Source organism: Podarcis filfolensis (assembly GCF_964270895.1).
Source record: "Podarcis filfolensis genome assembly, chromosome: 13".
In the NCBI taxonomy this organism is placed as follows: Eukaryota; Metazoa; Chordata; class Lepidosauria; order Squamata; family Lacertidae; genus Podarcis; species Podarcis filfolensis.
In genome coordinates this window covers 49,337,943-49,365,882 of record NC_139615.1, presented here as the reverse complement: position 1 = coordinate 49,365,882, position 27,940 = coordinate 49,337,943, and the positions used below count along the sequence as shown (strand labels likewise).

At 42.8% G+C, this 27,940-nt stretch overlaps 2 protein-coding genes across 5 annotated transcripts in view; one reads left to right on the top strand and one right to left on the bottom strand.

The window, feature by feature from the left end:
* Positions 1 to 27,940, top strand: part of COBL (cordon-bleu WH2 repeat protein) — a 422,273-nt gene that overhangs the window by 391,069 nt on the left and 3,264 nt on the right. The gene's annotated exons all lie outside the window — the stretch shown is intronic.
* On the bottom strand, positions 1,282 to 27,940 carry INO80C (INO80 complex subunit C). 3 transcript variants are annotated; one of them, XR_014541072.1, is made up of 6 exons: positions 27,686 to 27,930; positions 14,847 to 14,957; positions 12,833 to 12,944; positions 8,198 to 8,265; positions 6,203 to 6,300; positions 1,282 to 1,518 (listed from the first exon to the last, which is right to left on the bottom strand). XR_014541072.1 is itself a non-coding variant. In XM_083583579.1 (6 exons), exons 1-5 carry the CDS (start codon positions 27,890 to 27,892, stop codon positions 6,231 to 6,233), a joined length of 543 nt encoding a protein of 180 aa, XP_083439705.1. In that variant the 5' UTR covers positions 27,893 to 27,925; the 3' UTR covers positions 1,282 to 1,518; positions 6,203 to 6,230. The 3 variants fall into 3 exon arrangements, 2 of the variants coding, with proteins under 2 accessions (XP_083439705.1, XP_083439704.1); XM_083583579.1 differs by having other exon boundaries at positions 6,203 to 6,275; positions 27,686 to 27,925; XM_083583578.1 differs by lacking the exon at positions 6,203 to 6,300 and having other exon boundaries at positions 27,686 to 27,940.

Below are 27,940 nucleotides of genomic sequence, written 5' to 3'. Positions count from 1 at the left end.
TTCCCTCGTCCCCAGCCCCTGCAAGCTCTGGGAGCGGCGGTGAGGTTGGGTGCAATCTTGCCACCACTCCTGGACCTGTTCTGGGGGCTGGGGTGGGGAAAGTAAAATTGTTTTTCTTTATTTCCTCCCCCTAAAAACTAGGTGCGCCCTATGGTCCGGTGCGCCCTATGGAGCGAAAAATATGGCACCTTTACCTTTTTACCCAAAGTTATGGAATTCTCTTCCTCTAGAAATCTGTCGCACTGCACAAGCTTGCATATTTTCTGAAAGAGCTGTTGAACTTCTATCGTTTGCTGGTATTCAGTGTCCAGGAAAAATGTAAGTTTATGGCAGTTTTATTTAACCAGATCTTCTCTGGGTGTGTTTTTGTCTGTGTGATTCTTAAATGTCACTATCCTCTCATAACTCTTGTAAAGCCTCTGACTCGAAAGTGAAGTTTTTATTTTCATAGACATGTCATAATTTGCATTGTATCAAAAGCCTGGAATGGAATACGGATGTCTCTGCCCCCCTCTTTGTCTCTGCTTTGATATTTCATACCTCCTTTCTGTGATGATTTTGTTCTGTGGTTGATTTTGTGCTTTTATAAAAGCAAATAAAAGTAAAAGAAAGTGGAAGTTAACTCCCTAATAAGGGTCTGCTCCTTTAAATCAGATTTATGCAAGGTTGTTGCTAACTCTCCAAGAGATTTGAAGTGTTAAAAAGGGTTGGTCCAAAAGCAAAGAAAGGCAGTAACTTTTCGTTTGAGTACTGCAGTACTCTTTCTGATGCAGGGGGGGAAAGTGAAAGAAATTGCTAACGTACCCTCTTCGTATGGAACCGTATAATTTTCCAACCACAAGCCAGGCTGGCAGAACATAATTATACATCTGCTTTCGTTTACCAGCTTACTAGCAGAAAGACTTCGCAATTCTATACGCATCTACTGAGAAGTAAGCCCCATTAAGTTCAATGCAGCTTACTCCTAAGTAACTGCATGTAAGATTGCTGCCTTAACATCCCCCAACCAATTGTATGTACACAGTACTTCTTTAGGTAGTTTTCCTATTGGCCAGTGCCTTCAGAGATGTAAGACAGCAGCATATCTCATGAAAAATATAGGTCACGTCAAAATGCTTAAGAGAAAAATGTAAGAAGCCAAAACTAACACCCAGAAATAAATAAATAAAAAAACCCTGGAAGAAAAGTACTGAATGTATAAAATGTGGAGGACTGTAAGTGTGGCTCCAATACAATGATACATTGCTCAAATTGTTTACAAAGGAAATATAAGCATCAAGGTTAAATCAATAATTATAATTCATATTTTATTTCTAAGAACTTTGACCTATTATATACACACAAATGCACAGTGATTCCCAAGGCTTTGGCTTTTGTTTCCTCTTCTCAGGGAACCACAGTTGATGCTTTCCTTAGAGTGAGGTAACCCATAACAACATCAGATGGAAGCATCCGAATGTAGGCAAACTCCTCAATGGTACTAAATCTCAGTTTGCTCTGTGGGTCAGTGTAGTTTGCCTAAAAGAAGAACACACACAAACATCTGAGCTGAAAATTGTGAAAACACTCACACTTTTAAAACAGGTGAAAATATGCTAGTCACACTATAATGAATTAAAGCAAAGGTCCAACTAAACTAGCATGCCAGCCCCAGCCACTTCTCCCTCTGAAATATACATGTTGAAAATTATAGTATAATAAGCCTTGTGATGTAATATGATAACGTTTACCAATGTAACATAAGAACTTTAATAAATAAATAAAATTATTTATACACACACACACACACACACACACACACACACAAATCGGGGCACTATGGAAATGGTTCACCCCCGTTGTTTGCCCTAAAGAGGCATATTGTCTCCTTAATAAAATGATGGCGATATTCTTGAATATATTTTTGCAACTTTAGCAAAGCTTTTGAAATCATAATTATTTCAAGATCACAAAATACGATGTAAAGAGCAAAAGGAAATGACTGGTCACCGTGGTGTTGCTCATCCAGACTCCTAGCAGTTAAATAGTTCTTTATGTGGTTTAGTTGTGAAATGTTAATTTCCACCAAAAGCTAAAGAAACAAACACTGTTAACAGTGAACCCAAATAACTGCATTTCTGTGATCTCCTCTGAAAGAGAACTTTAGAGAACCATGTCAATAAATAACATATAAACAGGCAAGATATTTAACTGTATTATGTAAGGCAGGTTACACCAACAAATGGATGGGCAGTTAGAAGAACTAGGTCTGACAAGCTTACTTTCTGAATGCTCATCAGCTAACCTGCAGAGCTAGATTTCTGAATAAATATACTTCATTGGATTATCTAACACAGGGGTAGGCAACCTAAGGCACGGGGGCCGGATGCAGCCCAATCGCCTTCTCAATCCAGCCCGCAGAGGGTCCGGGAATCAGGGTGTTTTTACATCAGTAGAATGTGTCCTTTTCTTTAAAATGCATCTCTGGGTTATTTGTGGGGCATAGGAATTCGTTCATTCCCCCCCCCAAAAAAAATATAGTCTGGCCCCCACAAGGTCTGAGGGACAGTGGACCGGCCCCCTGCTGAAAAAGGTTGCTGACCCCTGGTCTAAGAGCAACATTCAGCGAGTGCCAGCAAACCACCCTGGGTGGGTAAGCACTGGAGAACCACATGTAGGCTGCCTTGGGTTCCATGACGGAAGAAAGGTAGGATTATAAATGTAAGAAAATAAAATAAAGATCGTTTGCCCAACAAGAACTGGTATTCAGAAGGTCTATTTCTTCTGAGTATGGAGGTTCCATTTAGCAGCCTGAAAACCTGACACAAGACTTTAAACTTAGTTGTGGTCTATAAAATTCAATGAAATTGATTGGCTGTAGGCTCCAGATAGACAAAATAAGTACTTCCTCAGATAGTATATAATTAACAATGGAATTTAGGCAGTTTTTAAAGGGGACTGGACAAATTCATGGAGGAAGATGGGTCTCTCAATGGCTATTATAGTCTTGTGTCGAGTTTTCCATCAGTGGTGTGAGAGGAGGCAAATCAACCCACAATATAACTTTGTGATTTGAGTGTTATGCCAGGTGGAGTTCCTGATTCTTCCTGGAGAAACATTTAGACACTGATGGATGCCTAGAGAGATATTCCAGCAGCAATATTTTCTATTTAAAACTATCTGTCTAGATATATTTACTACAGCAATGCAAAAACTGTGTGGCCTTAACTTATCTTCAATTCATATTCTTCATCTTAGGAAATAAGACACTGAGACATTGCTGCATCCCAGCAATAACTGCAATGGGGTTATATAAACTACACTGGAATATATAAATTTCACTCCCAAATTATACAATACGTTACCGTATTTTTCGTTCTATAAGACGCACCAGACCACAAGATGCACCTAGTTTTTGGAGGAGGAAAACAAGAAAAAAAAAATCTGAATCTCAGAAGTGAGAACAGCAAGAGGGATCGCTATGCAGCGAAAGCAGCAATCCCTCTTGCTGTTCTGGCTTCTGTGATAGCTGTGCAGCCTGCATTCGCTCCATAGGACGCACACACATTTCCCCTTACTTTTTAGGAGGGAAAAAGTGAGTCTTATAGAGCAAAAAATAGGGTAGATAAAGTAACACTGTACTTTGATGAGAAAAAGTCTTAAACTTCTGTAAGCTTAGGGTGAAGACCACAGACAGAGCTGAGCTATATATAATTATCTTTGTTGCTATAGCAACAGGGCTGGTTTGTCTTCAAAAGGAGGCAGATGTTTGAGCACTTAATTCTCCCCACCTCCAGCGTTGAATGAAATTTCTGTTGCATTAATATGACCAGGGGCTCATCTTTTAAATTTCAAGAGAAATCTAAAAAGTGCAAATGCAACCCCTAAATGAAACTCTTGTTTTAATATGATGGCTGCAGAATGACAATATTAAAAAATGATGACATGCTGAGGCAAAAGCTAATACTTTGCATGATCCATCCCTTTTGATTTAGGAAGCCCACTGAGCCCGCCCCAACCTCAGGGGTTGGCCCATTGCAATGGATGTTGCTTTTCTAGTGTAGCCCTTGAACACTATATATGGGGGCTCCCAACAGCTCCTCTACATGCCTCTGGCAGAAGGGCTACTCAACATCCTTGTTGAGAACTGCCTGTGCAGTGAAGTTCTGGAAAGTAGCAGCTGATGGACACCTTTATGCAAGGACCAAAAGTAACAGCTGGACATGCTGCAAATGAAGCTGCCTTAAACTGTGTCAGATGCAGGGCCGTCTTACCCATAGATGCTAGTGGTGCGGGGCGCCAAGTTTTGGAGGGCGCCAGCTGAGAGTCCGTGGAACACCGAACGAGTGCGCTGAGTGCGCGTGTACCGCTCCCGCCGAGCTTTGGCTCGGTTTTTCCCCTTTTAGCCTGTAGGCACTGAATTCTGTGGGGTGCCAGAAGGCTAAAAACTGAGGCAACACTCGGCAGGAGGGGCACACGCACCCTTGCTCACTTGGTACAGGCCCACTCGCTCGGCGTGCTTGCTCGCCTAGCAGGTTGAGGCTCAGGCATGTGCGCCGCCCCTCCTGCTAGCTGTCTTTGAGCCGGGCATCAGGCGCTGCAGATCTCCACGGGGCCGGCTCCCCCAGCCTGCTCGCTGCCCTCGCCTGCCTCCGCCATGCCGCGCTGAAGCAGCACCACGCCCGGAGCCTCCGCCTGCCATGGCCACTGTGGCACGAAGCAGCCAGCTAAGCCGGGAGGTGCCGTGATCAGCCCCCGTCTCTTCCCCGCTGGAGGAGCCGCCCTCCAGCTGCTGCCCGCCTCCTCCAGCCCCGCAAAGCTGGGCGCGTCACCAGCAGCGCTGTTCCGTCCCAAGAGGCTTCCTCCACCGCTGCTGGTGTTCCCTCCCTAAAAAAAGGTTGACATATGCTTAAGACCGGGACGCGGGTGACGCTGTGGGTAAAAGCCTCAGCGCCTAGGGCTTGCCGATCGAAAGGTCGGCGGTTCGAATCCCCGCAGCGGGGTGCGCTCCCGTTGCTCGGTCCCAGCGCCTGCCAACCTAGCAGTTTGAAAGCACCCTTGGGTGCAAGTAGATAAATAGGGACCGCTTACTGGCGGGAAGGTAAACGGAGTTTCCGTGTGCTGCGCTGGCTCGCCAGATGCAGCTTTGTCACGCTGGCCACATGACCCGGAAGTGTCTGCGGACAGCGCTGGCCCCTGGCCTCTTAAGTGAGATGGGCGCACAACCCTAGAGTCTGGCAAGACTGGCCCGTACGGGCAGGGGTACCTTTACCTTTTATGCTTAAGACAGCCCTGGTCAGATGGGCCACTGGTTCCTCTAGCCCAGCCCTGGCTTCTCTGCCAGTATCCAACTTCTCAGGCTAGAGTCTTTCCCAGTTCTGCTCCTGGAGGGACCAAACCAGAGATCCCCACATGCAGATCATGTGGTGGTGCAGGATCCCCTCCTCTGCATGCCGCAACCATTTCCAAATGCCGGTTTAAAAATTACAAACAGCATCTGGATGAAAATGTTCACTGCTTTCTCCATTTTAATGATCAAGACTCTTTACAGAAGTATGCAAGCCCAGCTTCAACCAGGACAAGTGGGGATGCCACTGTGAAGACAAGGAGCATCTTAGATTTTTACAATACTCCTTTTGCACCTTACATTAGGAAGTAATTGCAAAGTCGAATTTAGGGCTTCCTTTGAAGATCTCTAGCTGGTTTTTTAAAACAACAGCAACACCCACTAATCCAGTTATCTAAATGAAACAGGTGACGCTAAGAGCTCTTATTGGAGGCAAGAGCAGACTTCCGCCCACAACAATATAGGCAGTGCTACAAGGCAGACTTAGAAGGTAAAAGGAAAAACTCCCTAGAAAACTAAAGAGAGCCAAAATGGAACAAAAAGCAAACATTCCTTTTGCTGTCGGGTGTTTTTGGTAATCTCTGTGTTACTTCATGTGGCACACATTCAGAACTCCCTAGACTTAGAGGCAAAATGACAGACAGTGTGAGCTTTCTGAAGGTAAACCAGAAGTCTGCCTACCCCACAGGCTTGAATTACAGGTAGACATTTTTAAGTAAATGTAATAAAATAAAGGGATTTCTTGATACCTTTATTTTATTGCATTTACTAAAAAAAATCTACCCTGCCTTATACCCCAAAAAGATTCAAGATGGCTTTACCTATGGAAATAGTCACATATTTTTTCCTCATTTACCCATAACTCTGTTTTCCTACCTTTCTTCTGTTGTTTTTCTGTCTGCTTTTAGCTCTTAAGCTCCTTGAGGTATGGGTGTGTCCTCTCAATTTTCCATAAAGTACACAACAGCATAAAGCTACAAAACAATTATGTATGTGTCTGAACACTCGTTTCCTAAGCTTTCCACCCAAAAAGAACTGGAAAACTGAACCTCTTAGAGAGCGACTTACACACTATGTCTAAAAATGTACAATTAAAGAGTCCAAGGGAACTGCATTTTACTAAGTGCACATAATTAGCACCCAGGTGGCACTGTGGTCTAAACCACAGAGCCTAGGGCTTGCTGATCAGAAGGCTGGCAGTTTGAATCCCCGCAAAGGGGTGAGCTCCCATTGCTCGGTCCCAGCTCTTGCCAACCTAGCAGTTTGAAAGCACGTCAAAGTGCAAGTAGATTAATAGGTACCGCTCCAGCGGGAAGGTAAATGGCGTTTCCGTGCGCTGCTCTGGTTTCTCTAGAAGCGGCTTAGTCATGTTGGCCACATGACCCAGCAAAACTGTCTGCGGACAAACGTCGGTTCCCTCAGCCAATAAAGTGAGATGAGTGCCGCAACTCCAGAGTCATTTGCAACTGGACTTAACTGTCAAGGGTCCTTTACCTTTTTAACCCTTAGAAAGCACTCCATGAAAGTAACTCAAATTGGTTTGTTTCTGGTAACTGTCCTTTTGAATTTCCCAGTTTCCAAACAGCCAGAAAAAAGGCATAAGGTGTGTTACACCTGCAACAGTTTCCTTAGTGAAACAGGACTCATCCCATTCAAGGGAGCTGTTCTCTTAGGTAGGAATTTTGCCTGAACCTACAAAGGTAGGTCTCAAAAGGCTACCAGAGGCCCCTTCCTGCTGCGTGACATCAAAGGTGGGGGGTGTTTAAGGGAGGGATTGATCTTTATCAAGGACAAGACTGCCAGAATCGCCACTGACACTGGCTGCAAGAAATTTTGCTTGAGCTTCCTTTTTTCGCCTGCTATGCAGTCCTTTCAGGGCCGTCTTAAGTATATCCAGTGCCGTGGTGCAAAGATCCCTCCGGCACACACACACCCGTTTCCCAGAGCTGACCTCCTTTTTACGGTGCTGCTGGCAGCTTTGCGGGGCTGGAGGAGGCGGGCAGCGGCGGGGGGGTGGCTCCCCCGGCGGGGAAGAGGCGGAGGCTGGGTGCAGCTCCTCTCAGCATCAGCTCACTGCCTTCACCCGCCTGAAGCAGTGCCCAGCCTCTGCCTCTTCCCTGGCGCCCTCCAGAACTTGGCACCCTGGTGCCCCGCACCACTTGCAAGACGCCCCTGAGTCCTTTCTCTTCATCATATCTTTTTAGATTGTGAGCCTAAGGGCAGGGACTGTCTTAGAACTGATTTTTGTAAGCCATCATGAAAGCATAAAGGGCAGGATTTAAATGCTGAAAATAAATAAATATGAAACTATAAATTATCTCGCATTTACATGAAACTAATTATCTTCTGTAAGCCACCTGGGGGATAGGTTTTACTCTGAAAGGAACTAAATAGGAGTTAAATAAAAGATCATAGGCCCTACTGTCTTGAGGCAAATTGTTAAAAATGTGTTTTATTGTACAGCCAGAGTTTTTTCTTTAAACTTTCCACCTGCAGAGAATGCAAGTGTGTTGCAGAGAGCACTGGGGCATGTTTTAGAGTAAATAATCACTTCCTAAAAATACTAGGCAGACTGGCTGGACCTCACCATTGTTCTGGGTGAACTGACAGTGTGTGCCATACAGCCCAGCCAATGCTGTGCTTTGGTTATACTTTGAAGAAGATTTGCAGTGACAGGTTGGTTTTTCCAAGAGGTTTGTCTGCCTTTACAATTCTCCCAATTGAGGATAAGTGTCCAAAAGTACTACATGGTTCCCCAGAACAGGGAGAACTTGTTACTGCTATTTAGGACCATCCCTCTGTGCAGGAGTTTGAATAAGGACAGAGTAAGACCAAAGCCAATCTAAGAAATATGAAAAGAAAAATACTTACAGGAAGTCCTGAAATATCAGAGTATTTCTTGGCTGGTTTAAAGGAAGGAGGAGCATCTATGCTGAAATCTGGAGGTGTGCCAGTAAGAGAGAAAGAAGCATTCAATTCCTTGTTTAACTTCTTTTTGGAAAGCAGTTCTTAATTTACAAATTCTTGGGCCTGAGGCCTGACTAGAATCATTCCATCAATTTGACTGGAGTCCTGTTTCCAGTCCCTGAGAATCCACACCCTTAATCGAGAGAGGGGCTAGTGGCAGTGATGGCAGGACATTGTTCACATGCAGAGCACACTAGCTTTGTCAGCTTGAATGCATTTGCAGAAAGCATTAATCCCTACTAAGCCTTGGGCTTGCCGATCGGAAGGTTGGCGGTTCGAATCCCCGCGACGGGGTGAGCTCCCGTTGCTCGGTCCCAACTCCTGCCAACCTAGCAGTTCGAAAGCACACCAAAAAGTGTAAGTAGATAAATAGGTACTGCTCCAGCGGGAAGGTAAACGGCGTTTCCGTGCCCTGCTCTGGTTCACCAGAACTGACCACATGACCTGGAAAAACTGTCTGCGGAAAACGCCGGCTCCCTTGGCCAGTAAAGCGAGATGAGCGCTGCAACCCCAGAGTCGTTCGCAACTGGACTGAACTGTCAGGGGTCCTTTACCTTTTTTTAAGCATGGAAGAGTCAGGTTGCATTGCCTAGCGAAACAATGTGAAGCACACCACTAGCAAGTACTAAACCAAATTAAATGCTGACATTACTCAAATTATTGTCTTAAATAATGGTTTCACCAATTTTGGTCAAGATGTGGTGTCGCAGACTACATGGTGCCTCTTTTAAAATCCCTACACAAACTTTCTCATCCACTCCCAGATCTAGCACATACTTATTTGTAGCTTCAAATACTTCATGGTGTTGCCTCTCGGCCTTATCTCTCCACCCACACAAACCTTTGCTCTCCAGCTCCATCCCCAGTCATCCAAAGTTCTTAGGATGCAATCTTATACCCGTTAACCTGGAAATAAGCCTCACTCAATTCTATGAGACTTCTGAGTAGAAACATATAGGACTGATCACTCAGTCTCTCAAATGACCACCTTTTCTCCCTTGCGCCTGGAACTCCCAGTTACATTAAGTCAGCTGTTTTTCTTCCTTCAAACCTCCATAAACCCTACCTTTTCCATTAAGAATTTGGCTTATTCCCTTACTTCTCATCTACCTAAGTGTGTGTCACTGAACCGAACATATTCTTTCACTGTTTACCCTTCTTTTTACCATTGCATCCCCTGCATCAAATTCTAGATTGTAAGCGCCTGTGAAGCAGGAATCTGTCTTTTTGTTGTTACTTTAAAAAAAAAAAAGTACGCACATTTATGGTGCTAAATGACTAATACAAAATGCTAATTATAAATAGCAAGAGAGAAAGATAAAAACAAAGATCCCAATTCAGCAGTAAAAAGGTAAAGGTAAAGGACCCCTGACAGTTAACTCCAGTTGTGAACGACTCTGGGGTTGCGGCGCTCATCTCGCTTTACTGGTCGAGGGAGCCGGCATTTGTCCGCAAACAGTTTTTCCGGGTCATGTAGCCAGCATGACTGAGCCGCTTCTGGCAAAACCAGAGCAGTGCACGGAAACACCATTTACGTTCCTGCCGGAGCAGTCCCTATTTATCTCCTTGCACTGCCATGCTTTTGAACTGCTAGGTTGGCAGGAGCAGGGACCGAGCAACGGGAGCTCAACTCATCGTGGGGATTTGAACTGCCGACCTTCTGATCACCAAGCCCAAGAGGCTCAGTGGTTTTGACCACAGCATCACCCATGTGGGCAATTAGTTATGCACAATGACCTGTGACCTCAGATGTTGATATGCATCTCTAGTCACATTGAAAGATGCATCCAATAGGGTCAGTAGGACATTCGACATAGAAGGGAAATGTATGTGCCTTTGTACCAGCTATTGGTGCAGATCTCTGTTGCTAGATGAGAAGAAGAGTTTAGTCTCCAGATCTGAAAGTGGAACCTAAATGTAGGCAACTGGCTGGGAGAAATTGCTGTTATATATTGCAAATACAGGGTGTTCAAAAAGTAACCATACACCACCTGTATTACATTGTCCATAAGTGTATAGCTACTTTTTGAACACCCTGTAGCTTGCAGGTTCATCAGCATTATACATGAAAAACACAGCCTTTGGCATATGCCTCTCATATTATAAGACCACAAACATTGCTCAAGACTAATATAATCCAGGGTGCGTGGAGAGAGCATACACTAATCTTTTAAATCAGATAAATCTTTAAGCGTGTACCACTTTAAGCCTGGTCAATGACCTAGAAAATTGTGTGAATGCTTAAATGAGGAGTTGGAAATTCCTAGTCACTGGAGCTGCTTGGGGAGTAATAGCAAACACTGCCACAAGCAAACATTTCTACAGGCAAAGTGCTTTAAAATATCCTCAATTTCAGCATATATTCACCACAAAGCTATTTTGTGTCTTTGTAACTCGCTTCCTCTCAGATGATTTCAGTACAGATTTTATGGCTGAAGCATTTCCAAGTTAGCAGATCAGCTTCTTTTAATCATTATGTATGGCATGAATATCTTCTGAAAAATACTCCCGAGCAGATGTTTTTACATCCTTCAACTGTTTGCTTTCTAACCACCTTCCTAATATATGCAAATTTATTTCTGAAACCAGAGAATGCAGTAGAAATAGCATCATCAGCAGGTTGCCAGCTACAAGGCACTAGGAACACACCAGGCTAAGGCCAGCATGCTGAAAAACACTTAGTGGCACATTTATTTCTGCACAAAGAATTAAAGTCTAATAAAGTGTCAGCCTTCTACTGCCACTTTCCTTTAATCCTAATTAAGTGGCTGCAAAAAATATTAAAGGGGCTACGTTTTACGCTGGGAGTTAGTAGAGATGTTACTGTCCCCATGGGGAAGTGGCCACTCCCGCAGGACTAATCCTCTCCGCTGCCACATCATTAGAGTAACTCACCGCATGAGTTGGGGCCATCATCATGTTGTGAGTTACTCTGCAGCCATAACATCCAGTCCAGCTATAAGTCTGAGTGTGTCTGACAAAGAATAGGGTGTTATACATTTGTAAATAAAATAAATATAGTATTGCAGAGGCGTAGCATTACATCCAAAGTAAGATGCTAGCTCAAATAAACTCCTGACCAAAGTTGTATCAGCACTGCATGGTTTCCAGCTACAGTCCTTTTTGCTTGCATTTTCTTAGCACATTTCTTAGCCCATGCTCTGAACGTAGATCAAGGGAAGGTGCTTTATACAAAATCCAGCTAGTTCAAAACTGTCCACACTTACTTACAGCACTTCTCTGGGGTTTCAGCCAGGAAATATTTCCTATCTCTACTGGAAGGTGCCAAAGACTGAACCTGGAACCCTCTACATCTAAGTCAGATGGTCTACAATAGAGCAACGGCTCTACTATGAGAAACACACATTTTCTTTCTTTTCTTTTCTTATGTCTATATGCTTTAGGTTACACCAAGTTAATTGGGCAGTCTTGCAAGAAATCTCAGGGTTGTGTTGGCTGTTACCACTCTAGTCCGGTGGTGTTTCTAGGAAGTCTGGGGGTCACTGACTGCTTATCAGGGATTTCTTGAAGATTGTCTGCCATCATCGGTCTTGTAAAATGTAGTTTTCTGAGAATACCAGCCACACCATGAAATGCACAGCCTCTAGGGAATATGAGAATGTGTTTCTGAGATTCTATAGGCTCAATAATCCCTAGGCAGGTCTCCTATGAATTGAGTGTGCACCCTAGAACACAAACCAGAATATTCTGTGATTCTTCAGAGTTCCTTGGTGGAAAAATAAATGTGGAAGGAGTTCCATGATGGCAAGAAGCCTGAAAGCCAGTGCCCTACGTTGATTTTTTAAGAAGTTTGCACTACCAAGGTACCGCTGACAAGTGTGGGCCCCAGGACACTAGAGGCTTGCCAAAATGCTGCAACTGAAATGTGCACACCATCTCATTGTTAATTCAAAGAATCTCTTCACACAAAGTTGTTAGGCTGAAAACTCAAGGTGTATGGTTTGCAAAACTTAATTTCTTGAGAATATGCATTCTTAAATTAGATCAAGATTACACAATTTCCCGTATTCTGTTTCCTACAGCAGCCAGCCAGTTGCCTGTTAACTAGATAGCCATGACAATGATGTTATCTTGTTATCTGTCCTTAGTATTTTGCTATTACAGCTAGTGGAGAATGGATCTATTGACAACTATGAAAGACTGATTTATTTATTTATTTTAAAAAGGTGCCAATTGTGTTATATGCAGACTGAATTCACACAGGAACTCAGTAGGACTTACTTCTGAGCAGACATGCACAGGATGGCACTGTAACACACACAGAGAAGGCAGTGGATAGTCCCAAGTGAACCAGTGCTATTTGCATTCACATTTCTCATCCTTTGCAGGTAATTTATACCCCAGTCCCATGTCATTTCATTCATGCGCCTTTCCTTTTTATGGTGAAAAATGTCCACCTGATCTTTAATTGCATAGGTAAACTTGGTCACAATCTATCTCATGCAGAGAAAACAATTTAGGTGTATTTTCAAGAAAGCTGTTATTTATAAATACATGGAAAGCATCTAAGCAGCTTACAGCTTGGATCATTGAGTTGCCATGGCAATGCCCTTTCTGATGCAAGGATTTGTTTCAGGTTCTTCCAGGTTCTGTTCTTCTTGCCAGCTGCAGCTCCACCAATGCCAGAGTGCTGAAATGGTTAAAAATGGGTTTAAAAAACAAATGCACTATTAATACATTCAAAGTAGCATTTCGTTGCTGGACTGAATTGCTACTAAAATTATTTCATCCATTTAGCTGAAGTTAGGCAGAAAATGAACAACATTTCTTTAGCAGCAACCAACAGGAGGACATTTTGACCTGTACCGAAACTAGTGCGCTTGGATAAAATGAATAAAATGGAGAAATAGACTTTTAATGAGAAAAGTTTTATGGAAACGTTATTTTTCTTCAAATAAAGGAAGCCTGAGTAAAATCCTGTGGGTGGTATTCAATGCTAGTCCTACTAGATCCATTGAAGTTAACAGACATGATGACTAACTGAGGTTCAGTAATTTCAATGGATCTGAGAAGAACTTAGTTGAATACTGTCCAGTGTTGTTAATGCAGCAGTGTACTATTGGAAAGAACAGTCTTGCATGATGGGATGCTGGATGCTATGATCCTATACACGACTGTGGCCTGATGGGAAGTCTTGCTCTCACGCTTCGCTCCTGCACATGATGCTGTGCAAACCGTTCTAAGCTGAAACATTCCTAGAATGTTCAGTTCACATTGAGTTCGTACCTGACCTGTTCTTAATGCATAGTTGACCACATCTATGGATGAATGCTATATCAATCACTAGTAAAAGTTTAATAAGGAGGTTTTCACGCCTGTCCAATTCTGTGTTCCCTTTCCCACCCTTTAATCTATTGGTGATTAATGCAACCTTTGCTTTGTACTTGTGTTGACCAATCAGCAATAAGCACATATGTGGCAATGCTGTAATATTCGATAAAAGGGACTCCCCGAGACTTGCTCGAGAGATGCCTCCCAGATGACACTCGCTACCTGTCTGTCGTTATTTCAACCCAACACTTGCATTTTCAGTTTTTAGACCTGGGACCTATTCCTAGGCACAACCTACAACATTGCCCCCCTCTTTTAATTTTTTTTACCATACATGTCCATCTAAAATTAATTAATGTAACTAGCAAAAACTGCAGAGTGTAGACATTGGGCTGCCTATTCCCACCACATGCCAGGGAGGCCAATGACTCAAGGGCTTCTCCAACCCCTCCCCTCCCCCTGCCTACCTATGCTTCTGCTGCTGTTGGCGCTGCGCTCTCCCTGTGCCTGCCCTCCTGTGCCTGCCCTTGCAAGTGGCAGAGGCTGGCGGCGGCGGCAGGACGAGCGGCCCGAAAGGGCTGGCTGGCTCCAGAGAGGAGCTGCCCAAAATGGCACTCAGCCAGCTCAGCCCAGCTCCCTTCCTCCTCTATGCAGGGCGGGGAAAAGCCAGGAGGAGGGAGGGAGGAAGCGCCATGGTGTGTGTGGGGGGGGGATGGCGCCCCCCAAAAAATGGCGGTGCAGGAAAAAAATTTAATGAAAAAAATTTAACAAACAGAATCCATACGATCCACGGTCCGTCCGTGGGCCAGATCCTGAGGGCAATTGGGCCGGATCCAGCCCGTGAGCCATAGTTTGCCGACCCCTGGCTTGGTGGGTATGGTAGGAAAGGCCTTCTTTGTTGTGGCACCCAGCCTATTCAGCTCCCTGCCTTGGAGATCCAGCTAGGCCTTCCCTGGTGGGATTCAGGTATCAAGTAAAAGCAACTTGTTTCAGCATTTATTTGCTATGACCAGCTCTTGAGTTTTAGAAATAAACAAACAAATAAATAAATGGAAGAAGAAAAACAGCAACCAAAAAAGGAGGAGAGAACAAGAAAAAGTAGTGTGGCAAAGGGGAGAGGGGGAGAGCGTTGGGCATATACATTTAAGTGGGCCCTACATTGCAGGTTTGGGCAAAATATACAGTATGCCTCATATCTGGAAAGTTTCAAGACCAGCGTCATGGTGGATAAAATATTAAGCATGTATAACTATATACTTACGACGAAGCTTGGAGACTTAAAAGGCAATGGTTTTATAGATGTTTCTACTGGCCCTGTACTGGGATCTGTGGTCACAGTTTTGTTTTCAGTCACTGTCTCTGCACTGGTATTCTGGGAGAAAAAAGATTTGTCAGGTTTGAGGAGGAAAAACACAAGTGAGCAAAAATGCGACTTCACAGCTCCCCAACCCACAACGCCCATTTACCTGCTGTAGGTTCTGCTCACAAGCCACTTACACTGGTCTGCTTGTTGTGGCTAATCTTAACCCAATTTATGTGCGGAAATACAGAAATACATAATTTGTGGACCATCAAATTTACAGAGACAATGCAAGTCAAGTGTTGGAGGAAAAGTGAGCACGGCTAGATCGTTTCAAAATATGGAGTGAAATTCAGTGCTTTCATTCTAGGGCAATGGAGATGTCTACCAATGCAAGACGAAGAGAGGCAATTTTCTCTTATTCCCTCTTGTCTCTGCAGCCCACACTATTCCCAAAGGTCCCCCAACCCTCTGGGACAGATTTGGGAAGGGTGGCTGCAATGGGAAAGGGGAATTGACATATCCATTTCCATTTCTCCTAGTGGATGCCTCTGATGGAGCAAAAATCATTCCACAGACAGATTGGCAGCACTGAATTCTACCAATTCATAGTTCTTGAGGCTAAGGCAGAAACAATCATGGTTAAATTTTTTTAAAATTAAAAGCCTTAAGAAATTCAGGAGGTTTTACTGGAAACAAAGGTGGGAAGGGCAAACTACAGTGGTACCTCAGGTTATATACGCTTCAGGTTACAGACTCCGCTAACCCAGAAATACTGCTTCAGGTTAAGAACTTCGCTTCAGGATGAGAACAGAAATCGTGCTCCGGTGGTGCGGCAGCAGCGGGAGGCCCCATTAGCTAAAGTGGTGCTTCAGGTTAAGAACCGTTTCAGGTTAAGTACGGACCTCCGGAACAAATTAAGTACTTAACCTGAGGTACCACTGTACCTGTTGCTTCAGCAGTGGTTCTCAAAGGGTGTGACAGGAGACAATGGCAAGTGTGGCAGGAAGATTAAAGGACAACCACAGAAGGTTAGAGTTGGAAGGGACCCATAGGATCATCTAGTCCAGCCCTGTGCAATGCAGGAATCTCAGCTAAAGCATCCATAACAGATGACCATCCAACCTCTGCTTAAAAACCTCCAAGGAAGGAGAGCCCAGAACCTCCTGAGGGAGACTGTTCCAACGTTGAACAGCTCTTAATGTCAGAAAGTTTCGTCGGAATCTCCTTTCTTGTAACTTGAAGCCACTGGTTCGAGTCGTACCTGACAGAGCAGGAGAAAACAAGCTCGCTCCCTCTTCTATGTGACAGCCAGCCATGCCGTCCTTGCTCCCTCGTCCTCGGCTTCTCACAGATTGGCTGGAGAAGTCAGGCGCAAACAAGGCAACAATAAATCTTTGCTTGATGGCAACTGGATGGTTTTGAGGCGCGGAATGCACTTGGAACCAGGTTAGTTTGGGAGGCTGGTTTACATAGAACAGTGGTGTCCAAACTTTTTTCAAAGAGGGCCAGATTTGATGAAGTGAAGGGCCATGAGAGATGACCAAAGGGCCAACCCAAGTTGTTAACCTTTTTTTAGGATTGAGGTTTTTGAGCTTTTTTATGATTTTACCCCAAAGTTGTTGAGCTAGTTGAGCTTTTTTTAGGATTGGAGTTGTTGAATTTTTTTTAGGATTGATGTTGTTGAGGTATTTTTAGGATTTTACCCCAGGAAATAAACTGCCACAGGGGCTGGATTAAACTGACCAGCGGACTGGATTAGGCCCCCAAAGCAGACTTTGGACATGCCTGACATAGAAGAATGCCTGAGGAGGGCTAGGGTGTACAGGAAGATGGGCTTCTCACAGACCTTTCATAATTGTACAGAATAAAAAAAAAATTGGCAGCCTTTCTGAGCCTTACATGACCAGTAGCATTCACTTGCTATGGTCTCTATCTCTGCCCCGCTCTTGTGTCTTTAATGCGCCCAATATACAGAATTAGGCAGGCGAAGATTTCCCTGGCACAGAGATAAAGTGATGGAGAAAATCTTCATCTGCTTTTAATATGAGTCAGTGCAAAACAACTAAAACCTAGATGAAAGTTCTATAATTTGTTCAAAATATATGAATTTGTAAATCATTTTAAATGATGTGCCAAGTGCTTGCCAGCTATCCTTTGCGAGAACACTGGAAAGTAGAACAGGCTTACGCCTTATTAACCAGCTGGACAGAATACTACCTGCACGTTGCTTCCTTAAAATTTACTTCTCTTGAAGTAAAATGGCTACTCATCCTTTTCATAATGAAACCTGAAAAGTGACAGAAGGGCTTGAAATATTTCTGTGGGGGCTAAGTCCCCACCCTGCTGTCTTCGGGTGACAACCCTAGTGAAGTCCAAGTACAGTTAGTTACTGAGAAAGACGTTTTATTAAAATCAGTTTAACATTGTTTTTTGAAGAAGCTTTCCAAAGAACAACAATCTAAGTCTCTGTTGCTGAAAGAGCTCTGCCATCTCAGGACCCATTTATACAAGCCACAACTGAGCCAAGAACAGTCTAGCTTCACTTTGAATTTGGAATTCTGGAAAGCGACAAGGCACATTGTGTATATTCTTGTGTTAGTTGAACCAAAATTAAGAATTCCGGACTTCACAAAGCTTCTTTGAGTCTTGGTTTTAATTAGGGCTGTATTATATAACATGGAAATGAGGAAGTGCCCATTTATCAGCTCTAGGCTCCAGAGTACACACTGGCAACCTAAATTCTCTCTCTCTCTCTGAGTCTGCCACAGCACATATGAAATTGCTGGTCTTCAAACAAAGACATGTCCCTCAGATCAGCCTTCATATCTGAGGACTGGAAATGGCCAGTGTAACACTATGTTTTTAACAGGGATCCAGAGAAGGATCCTGAAAATTACGGCCGGTTTGCTTAACATCTGTTCCAGGAAAACTGGTGGCAAGTATAAAGATAAAATAACCAAGCAGGAAGAACAAGCCTTGGTGAAGCAGAGCCAGTATGGCTTCTGTAAAGGCAAGTCCTGTCACACAAACCTATTTGAATTCTGGTTACCCTAACAGACACTAGGATCTCTACAGCCATGTTACATTATGAAGCAGAATCCTGCTCAGTCTTTATTATGTTTCAGGCCTCAATAACCAAAACCTTGGCATATGTTGTTGTTGTTTAGTCATTTAGTCGTGTCTGACTCTTCGTGACCCCATGGACCAGAGCATGCCAGGCACTCCTGTCTTCCACTGCCTCCCGCAGTTTAGTCAGACTCATGCTGGTAGCTTCGAGAACACTGTCCCACCATCTCGTCCTCTGTCGTCCCCTTCTCTCCTTGTGCCCTCCATCTTTCCCAACATCAGGGTCTTTTCCAGGGAGTCTTCTCTTCTCATGAGGTGGCCAAAGTGTTGGAGCCTCAGCTTCGGGATCTGTCCTTCCAGTGAGCACTCAGGGCTGATTTCCTTAAGAATGGATAGGTTTGATCTTCTTGCAGTCCATGGGACTCTCAAGAGTCTCCTCAAATACATCAATTCTTCGGCGAAGAGCCTTCTTTATGGTCCAGCTCTCACTTCCATACATCACTACTGGGAAAACCATAGCTTTAACTATATGGACCTTTGTCGGCAAAGTGATGTCTCTGCTTTTTAAGATGCTGTCTAGGTTTGTCATTGCTTTTCTCCCAAGAAGCAGGCGTCTTTTAATTTCGTGACTGCTGTCACCATCTGCAGTGATCATGGAGCCCAAGAAAGTAAAATCTCTCTCTGCCTCCATTTCTTCCCCTAAAACCTTGGCATATACTCAAAAATAATGCCAGAGTCCAAAGGGACCTACTCTCAACTTATTAAATGTGTATAAAACTGTTCACAAAGGAACACAGCCTAAGTAATCAAATTATACCCTTTAGATCACATTTTCTGAATCACAAGCTTCATTTGAGAACTTCAGCTACAAAAAATGTTTTAGCAAGTACCCTTATCCTGAATTAATTTACTTGGAAATAAATCCATTGATCTCAATAGTATTTTGAAGAAAGCATGTTTAGGATCAAAGCTAAAATCGTCTGTAAAAGTTTTTGGTTTTTTCTTCTGTTGTATTACTTACAGGCTTGCAAGAGAATGGAGAAGTATCATTGCCCAGCAGTCACCATTTCCCTTTTTAATGGCAGGCAATCTAGCAAATCACAAAACATGAGTGATGTATGGTTTCACTCAAAATGCTTACAGGCCATTTAATGTACTGAAAGGTTTTTTACATAAGAGGCCTGTGGGCCATATCCAGCCATTGTGATTATTTAGTTTGGCCCCCAGCAGCCCTACTAAATTTTAATCAAAGTATTAGAAGATTGTCCACTTTCACTCATAAAGAAAACAACAAGAAGTTGTAAAAACTCCATTCAGTATCACACACACAATCAGAAAGAGAAGTAAACATGTTAAAAGATGCTGTTGATAGCAACATCCAAGATTATGACACGAACCAGGACTTTTGGGAGTCAGTATTCTACATTTTTTACATATATATAATTTTTATAAAATTTACAAATTTTACATTTCAAATTAAACATTTTTATTATACCATACATCCATTGACTTCCCTCCTTCCCCTTTCAAGGTTCATTTAAGTATCCACCATTCTTGCATATTTTGATATATCCATCTAATTCTATTTTCCTATCTTACATTACTTCAGTGTTTATTATATTGTTGAATTTAACTTTAATACTGCCAGCGTTTTCAACTGTGTACAATTGTTTTCAATATACTTGACAAAAATAATTCCACTTCTCTTTAAATACCTGCTCTTCTGGCTCTCTTACTCTGCTTGTTAGGCCTGCTAACTACATATTCTATCATCTTGAGCTGCCAGTTTTCCTTGCTTGGGACCTCCCTCATTTTCCATTTTTGAGCTAGCAAAATCTGAGCCACTGTTGTTGCATACATAATTTTTTCTGACTCCTGGGAACCTCTGTCTGAACAATCCTTAACAGAAATGCTTCTGGTTATTTGGGAAAAGTTGTTCTGAACATTTTTTTCAATCTCATTAGATATCATTTCCCAATATTTTAAAACTTTTTTGCATGCCCACCACATATGAAGAAAGGCTCCTTCTTTACATTTCCAACACAAAATCAGATTCTGCATTATACATCTTAGCCAATCTACTTGGAGTTAATATCATCTCTGGATCATTTTCATATAGTTCTCTTTCAGTATGTAGTATGCAGTAAATTTCAAATCATTCTTCTAAAGTTTCTCCCAGAGGTTTTGTTCTATATTGTACCCTATATCCATTGCCCAGTGGGTTACTGACGCTTTAACCAGCTCGTCTTTTGTTTCCCATTCTAATAAACAATAGTTTTTCCTTATTCAGCAATAGCTCTCTTTCAGATTGTGAGCTTTGGTCCCAGTCTTCCACATTTTTAAAAAGTGAGCGAGCGAGAACAACTCTGATCTTCAAAGGTGGAAGCATGAGCAAGAAATCTCTGGATTATAGCTTTTGGATGTCTGAATTTATTTGCATCCAGCTTCCAGACTCCAACTCACATCTGACCCAGTCAGCATAGCTGGGAAGATGGTACTTGCAGTGAAACATCTGGAGGGCCACAGGATTCCCTTTCCTCTCAAAACACTTCTTTTTCTTCAGTGTGACATCTTAGTGCACTTATAATCTTAACTGAAAAACACAAGGGGGGGGGGAACATGCTTCACTTGTTAGAGCTACGGGCTTTTCTTCCAGACTCTGGGCTGTTTCAGAGCCCCCTCTTGGTGCTGCAAAGTTGTGCCTGAGCACATGTGCTCCATAATCAGAAAAACCTCACCTAAACCTGACCCCTTGCGAGGGGGACTGTTCGACAAAGTATATTTCCAATCCCTTGACGCTGTCTGGAGAAGAGCACCCCCCGCAAGAACCCAGACAAGGACCAGTTCTGGTATGTAGATGTTGATTTGCACATTCAAAATAATGCTTTGAAATAACAGCAGTTCAAAATAGTTTGAAACTAGCTGGTCCAAGAAGGACTGTTTACTATTTTATGCATCCAACTGGAGCACTTCTGACGAAGTGATGGGTAGCTTTTCTATGTTCTCTATAGTGCATTCTGACAGCAAAGAATAACTTCATGGAGTCTTGATTAAAAAGCAACGGCCTCTTAGTAGTGCTAGAAAGTTCTCCAGAGAATATTCTCCACAAACTGTAAATTCTGTATTGTCTACACAGCTGCTTTAAATGCAGACACCTCATTAATCGAAAATATTCTTGAGAATATTCTCCAAAAGATTATTCTCAAGAATTTAACATCACTGCCTCTTAGGCTGCAACACTAAATTACTTTCAAATGGTTATCTTTTTTAAGTTTGTGCTTTGAGAGCCAAAATACTGAAATATATGAAATACTAGTAGATTTAGTCACATCAGTGGTGGAATAAAGTTGTCTCAAGCAAGCTCTATAAACGGTGTGTGTGTGTGTGTGTGTGTGTGTGTGTGTGTGTGTACTTGAGCGCAACATTTTGAATGGCTCAAGTGTACTAACAAAGATGGCAACATTTCCATTAAACTCCTGGAGGAAACAGATGTGTCAATCTGTGACACAGGAAGCTTCACTGCACTGGCAGGGCTCTTCTTGGCCTCCTCTGAAGTATCTAGCTGAACTTTGGAAAACTTTTGTTTCATAGCACAACACTTGGCTGAACTTTATTTATTTATTTATTTATTTATTTATTTATTTATTTATTTATTTATACATACATACATACAAGTGATGTTCAGGGTTTTAGAAGGGTTATCTTAGGTCATGTTAAAGGCATACTGAAGAACATGTTTATTACAGCAAATTTTTTAACATCCACAACCTGGAAATTCCCAAACCTCCAGCATAGCAACAGTGGTTGCATAATTATGGAGCTTTAGCTATGCACTCAACCCTGACACTACCATTGTTCAGGAGTCAACAGCGAAAGCGTCCAGAGTCTTCTAGTCATTTTTGTATTGGTGGGATTGCAATTGAAACCCAAGAATGTGGTCAGATACTTGATTCTGTTTGCCCTACTCCAAACAATGTCCATCTTGGCCAGTATAGACATTCTGGGAGAAAATGCTGGCTTCCTTTCTGCTGATCTTTATTCCACAACCTGGTGCTCGCCAGATATTGTGGACAATCCCCATCATCCCTGACCATTGGCCATGCTGGCTGGAGCTTATAGGAAGTGTAGTCCAAAACATCTAGAGAGGACCAGGTGCTGCAGCGGCAAAAACAACAGCAACCATGTTTCCTTAGGGACGGCATTGTTCTAGTTCAGGCTTCCTCAAACTTGGCCCTCAATGTTTTGAGACTAAAGTTCCCATCATCCCTGACCACTGGTCCTGCTAACTAGGGATCATGGGAGTTGTAGGCCAAAAACATCTGGAGGGCCAAGTTTGAGGAAGTCTATTCTAGTTTGTCGGAAAGAAGCAAATCTAGAATCTTGAGAATCTGAGGCTTTTTACACTTTGGGAAATAAAAATAAAGCCCTCCTCCTCCCTTTTTAAATCCCTAAAGCAACATAATGGGGAAAGTTCTATAATCTGTTCTTGATTGGTTCCAAGGCAGGGGTAATCCAAAGGCAAAGTAAATAGGAGGCAGTTCTTTGCAATTTGCCAGGACGGCCTTTTTCAAACTGAATATGCAACAAATCCTCTTTGGGGTAGCACAAATCCTTTTGGGGGTAGAAGACTGTTCATTTTTAGATTACATTCCTATTTATAAAGTTGTTGCTCCCTTCTTTGTTCAGAAATCTGTAACGTGCAACAACTTAATCCAGGAGCTGACAGGGAGACTACACACACATCTTTAACACTTTCTACAAACAAGAATTGAAGCAGGTGGAGTTTATCCGATGAAATCTGGAAACAGGTGTCTGGAGGCAGTTTGGGGCTAGATGTTGGCAAACAAGCTGAAGCTTAATCCAGATAAACTGGATGTGTTCTGGGCTGGGAAAACTGCTGGTATGAATGGATATTTGTCTCTGGTTCTCGGTGGGATTGCATTCTCCCTGAGGAGATGGGTACACAATCTGGGAAGTTTCCTGGACTCAGTGTTGTCCATGGATGTGCAGGCCTTATAGGTGGCCAGGAGCACTTTTTACCCATTCAGTTGCAGCTGGCAAGTCAGCCTATCTGAGGAAAACTTGTGAGACATGTTTGATTAAACCCAGACTAAATTATTCAAACTTCATTCTTAGGCAAATACACATGGCCCCATCATTGCTAGCCTTCAAGTGGTCCATGGAAACTTTTATTTCAGTCTGTCTTTAGCTAATTGCAATACACTGTTGTTGTTTTAAAAAAATTACTGCTCCTGTTTTCAATTAGTTGGGTTGGTGGGTTATTTTATTGTTTGTAACATTTTGTAAACTACCTTGTGAGGACAGTGTCTTAAATCTTTTAAATAAAATATCATGCAAGTTCATTCTTTTGAAGAATTATTAAATGTACTGAAACCTTTCCACCTGGTAATCTTAGGAACAAAATATATCCTATATAGAAGATCAGAGGCACATGGATAGGGGAGCCTATTTTGTGACACTTGAACATACACAAACACACAATTTCACAAAGAAATATTTGTTTCTTGATAGGCTACTAAAAACAAAAGCCAAAGAAGAACAATACAGCAGTTGTTTTGTCATGGGTAGACTAATTTTTTTGGCCTGGAGAGTTCTGGGTTCAGATTCTCACATCAGCCATGATACTCACTTTGGGTCAGTCACTATCTCTTAGCTGAACATATCTAACATGCAGAGCTGCTAACTTATTTACCAGCCTTGGCTCCTATGCTTTCAACAAGTAAGCTTATTTTGTAGAAATTAGTAGGCTATAATAACTTCGCTCCATGCTTCATCTGCTGATTTCTACAGATTCAGAATCTCTTGCATGGAATGGGCCAAGCCTTTCCCCCCTGTTCAATAAGCAATGCTATCCATGGTATTGTGATTATAACATGGCATTATTCTTGAGATCCTTGGTGGAAGAGCTGGATATGGAAGACTGGAGGTACGGAACCTGAGGCTCGCCACACATTGATAATACTCTTAACTGTGAGGGATGATGGGAGTTAAGAGTCCAGCAAAATCTGGAGGATAACCATCATTTAAAAATGAGCAGCAAAAACCAAAAATTAGTTTCATTATTTCATAACTACAAATCACAATTTCCTATTTCATCTAAATATTCAGATGAAATGGAAAAGGGCATTTTGTTCCACACTGCAACTTGGAAGCTTTAAATCTCACCACAAACTTGTAAGAGTGAGAGTATGGCCCCAAAGTTGCCATGGCGTAGCTTCCTGCAACATCTGAATGTGGCCACTGGATCAGTAATCTTTCAAGAACTCAAGAAGAGCCTGTTGAATCAGGCCAAGGACCAGCATTCTGTTCTCACAGTGGCCAACTGTGATCATAGAAAAACTTTTCATAACAACAACAACAACAACAAAACAACAACAACAACAACAACAACAACAACAACAACAACAACAACAACAACAACAACAATTTATTATTTCTACCTCGCCCATCTGGCTGGGTTTCCCCAGCCACTCTGGGCGGCTTTCAACAGAACATTAAAAACAGAATAAAACTTCAAATGTTAAAAAACTTCCCTAACCAGGGCTGCCTTCAGATGCCTTCTAAAAGTCTATTTTATAAACTTCTATCATGTCACCTCTTATGTTTTCTTGAAACTAAAAAGTCCTGAATGTTGAAACCTGCCAGGGAAAAAGGGGAGGTATAAATAAGTAAGTAAATAAATAAATAAATAAATAACCTTTCCTCATACGGGAGTTGATCATTTTGGGTGCACTTTCTGAACCTTTCCCAAGTCTACAATATCCTTTTTGAGGAGAGATGACCAGAACGGTACAGACTATTACACTGTGGTTGCACCATATAACTGTAGAATGGCCCCAGCAGTTTCATTTTCAGTCCTTATCCTAATGATCCCTAGAATGGAATTTGCCTTTTTCACAGCTGCCACCCACTGGGTCGACATCTTCACTGAAGTATCCACTATGACCTCAAGTTCTCACTCCTGGTTGGTCACCACCAGATCAGACCTTGTGAGCAGATATGTGATATTAAGATTTTTGGTCCAAATGTACACCATCACATTAGACTTGTTTACATTGAACTATATTTGCTATTTTAGTGCCCATTCCCTCAGTTCGGAGAGGTCCTTTTGGAGCTCTTCACAAACTCTTTTTGTTTTAATGACCCAGAGCAATTCAGTGTCCTGAGCAAACTTGGCCACCTCATTGCTCACTCCTAACTCTAGATCATTTAGAGAACTGTCCATTAATTCCTACTCTCTGCTTCCTGCATCTTAACTAATTCCTGATTCCCAAGATGTCCTCTCTTATTTAAAGATTGCTAGGCTCACTCAGGAGTCTTTAGTGAGGTACCTTGTTGAAAGCTTTTTGAACACCCAAGTCCACTATGCCAACTGGATTACTTCTAATTACTGGTATATATTTGTTGGCAAACTCAGAGAACTCTATAGGGTTGGGTGGCAAGACTTGCCTTTGCAGAAGCCATGCTGCTTGTTCTTCTACATGCTTGGCTATTTTATATTTAACACTGTTTTCCATCACTTCTCTAGGACAGATGTTAAGCTAATCGACCTGTAATTTCCAGGATCCCCCCGGATCCCTTTTTAAAAATTGGATTTACAATGACTATTCCAGTCCTCAGGTACGGAGGCCGATCTGAGGGAAATTTACATATTTTTGTTCAAAGAGCAGCAATTTCACATTTGAGTTCTTTGAGAACTCTCAGGTGGATGTTATCTGGACTCAGCAATTTGTCAGATTTTCTTTCGATTAATATTAGGCCTAGAATTTTGTCCCATCATCACCACTATGTGCCTCAGTTCCTCAGGTTCCCTTCCTGCAAAAGTTAGTTCAGGCACTGGGATCTGCCCTACATATTCCACTGTGAAGACAGATGCAAATAATTTGTTAGCATCTCTGCAATCTCCTTGTCCTCCTTTAGCACACATTTCACCCTGTTGTCATCTAATGGTCCCATTGCCTCATTAGATTATCTCCTGCCACTAATGTATTTAAAGAATTTCTTTTGGTTGTCTTAATGTTTGCGCAATGTGCTTTAGCCACTTTCATGGATTGGCTGAGCTGGTGCAATAGAATGGAATATTTACAAACATGACAGAAAGGTAGTTGAAAAACGGAGATTTGGGGAAGAGTGCAGAGAAAACTACTAAGACACTTTCTTTCCAGTCAGTATAGGAACCAGGCGATTATTTGACCACAAGCTTCTAGCTCACTATGAGAGTAGTAGAATTGTACCAGATCTCTTCAGTAAGTGGAACTTCTACTCATGACCACAAACCGTTCCGGAGGCCCTTCCTTATGGCGAAACGGGTCACTGGTAGAAGCGCTGTTGTACACAGGCGCATTTGGCGGCAGCCCACTTCTGTGCATGTGCAGATGGCGGCAGCAGCTTCTGCGCGTGCGTGAATTGCGGCAAACCCGGTGTTTACTTCCAGGTTTGCCACGGTCGCGACTTGGAGCGGGCCTAAGTAGAGCGGGACGCAGGTAGAGGTTCTACTGTATTCCTTAATTGGGTGTCTGGTTTATTTGTTCAATCCCAAGGCACAGTCAAAAACCATTTTGTGTGGGGGTTCTGTTCCTGGCCCTCGCATGAGCCCCATGTTTTCGGGTCACTTCCGGGTTCAGTGCCATACGCACATGCACAACTGTGCATCATTCAGACACGGGTTAATTGGTTGTTGCCTGTACTTGCATGCAACACAGATATGCTTGCTTTTCCTCAGGGGTTGGTAGATGCATATTCAATGCTTACACCCAAAGCCAACAAAACTGAGTAAATCTTATCCATATTTACACACACAATACAACCCAAATCTCGCAAAAAACCACTTGCTGCTGTCGCCCTAATTTTTGAACTACAAACATTCCCATTTGCTGTTCAGTGTCACAAGTTGGAAATATATCTGCATAAATATACACATAACTGTACAATAATAGTGATTATGCCACTTAAGAAGGATTAAAATAGTCAGAGACATATCTTCATAAATAAACTCATAACTGTGTTGTAATAATGGTGAATGATAATGCCACTTACAAGAAATAAAACAATTTGTTTCAGCCCAGCTATGGCAGCAATGTGTTGAATACAACACAAGGAGGATTTCATGTACTTTCCATCAAACTCTCGTTGAAACTTTCAGGAGCCTTTATCTCCACTTCCACACACACACAGAAAACTTGCTACTATTTTTTTCCTTGATTTTCTTGTTTTGCCTTTTTTAAACTGCTTTGATTTTTTAAAAAAAATCAAGCAGTGTATAAATTTTACGAAATAATAACAAAAAACTTCCGCTCCCAAATTTTATGCATATTTGCCCGGAAGAAAGATCCACTGAATTCAACGGTGGTTTACCACCAGAGAGGACTGCAGAACACATGAAAAGCTTGGAAATAAACGGAGAGGAAGCGCACTGTATCATTTGTGAAATATACGTGTGTATAAATATATAAATGTGTGTGTGTATATATATATATATATATATATATATATATACACATATACATGTACATACACACACACACACACACACACATATATATACATACATACATACATATAAATATATATATATATATATATATATATACACACACGCCTCTACTGCTATCGTTCCAAGAGGGGGCGGGGAAAGAGGCGTGTCTTCTCCTCCTCCGCCCCTCCCTTTCGGGCGCAAACCCGCGCAGGCGCACTTCCGCGCCCGTCAGTACCTGAGGGCAGCTCCCGCCTCCTCCGACGCCAACGGTCGCCAGTCGCTTCTTCTTAGCGGAGCTGCCGTTCCCCGGGCTGGAGGGTCGCTTCTTGCCGCGCGGGGCGGCGGCTCCTGCCCCTGGCCCAGGAGGGGCGGCCGGAGAGGGCGCGGGGGGCGTCGGGGCGGCCGGCGGGGAGGAAGCGGCCGTGGGCGCCGGAGCCGCCATTGCGGCGAACGCCTCCCTCAGGATCAGCTTCCTCTCCCCCCCCCCCGC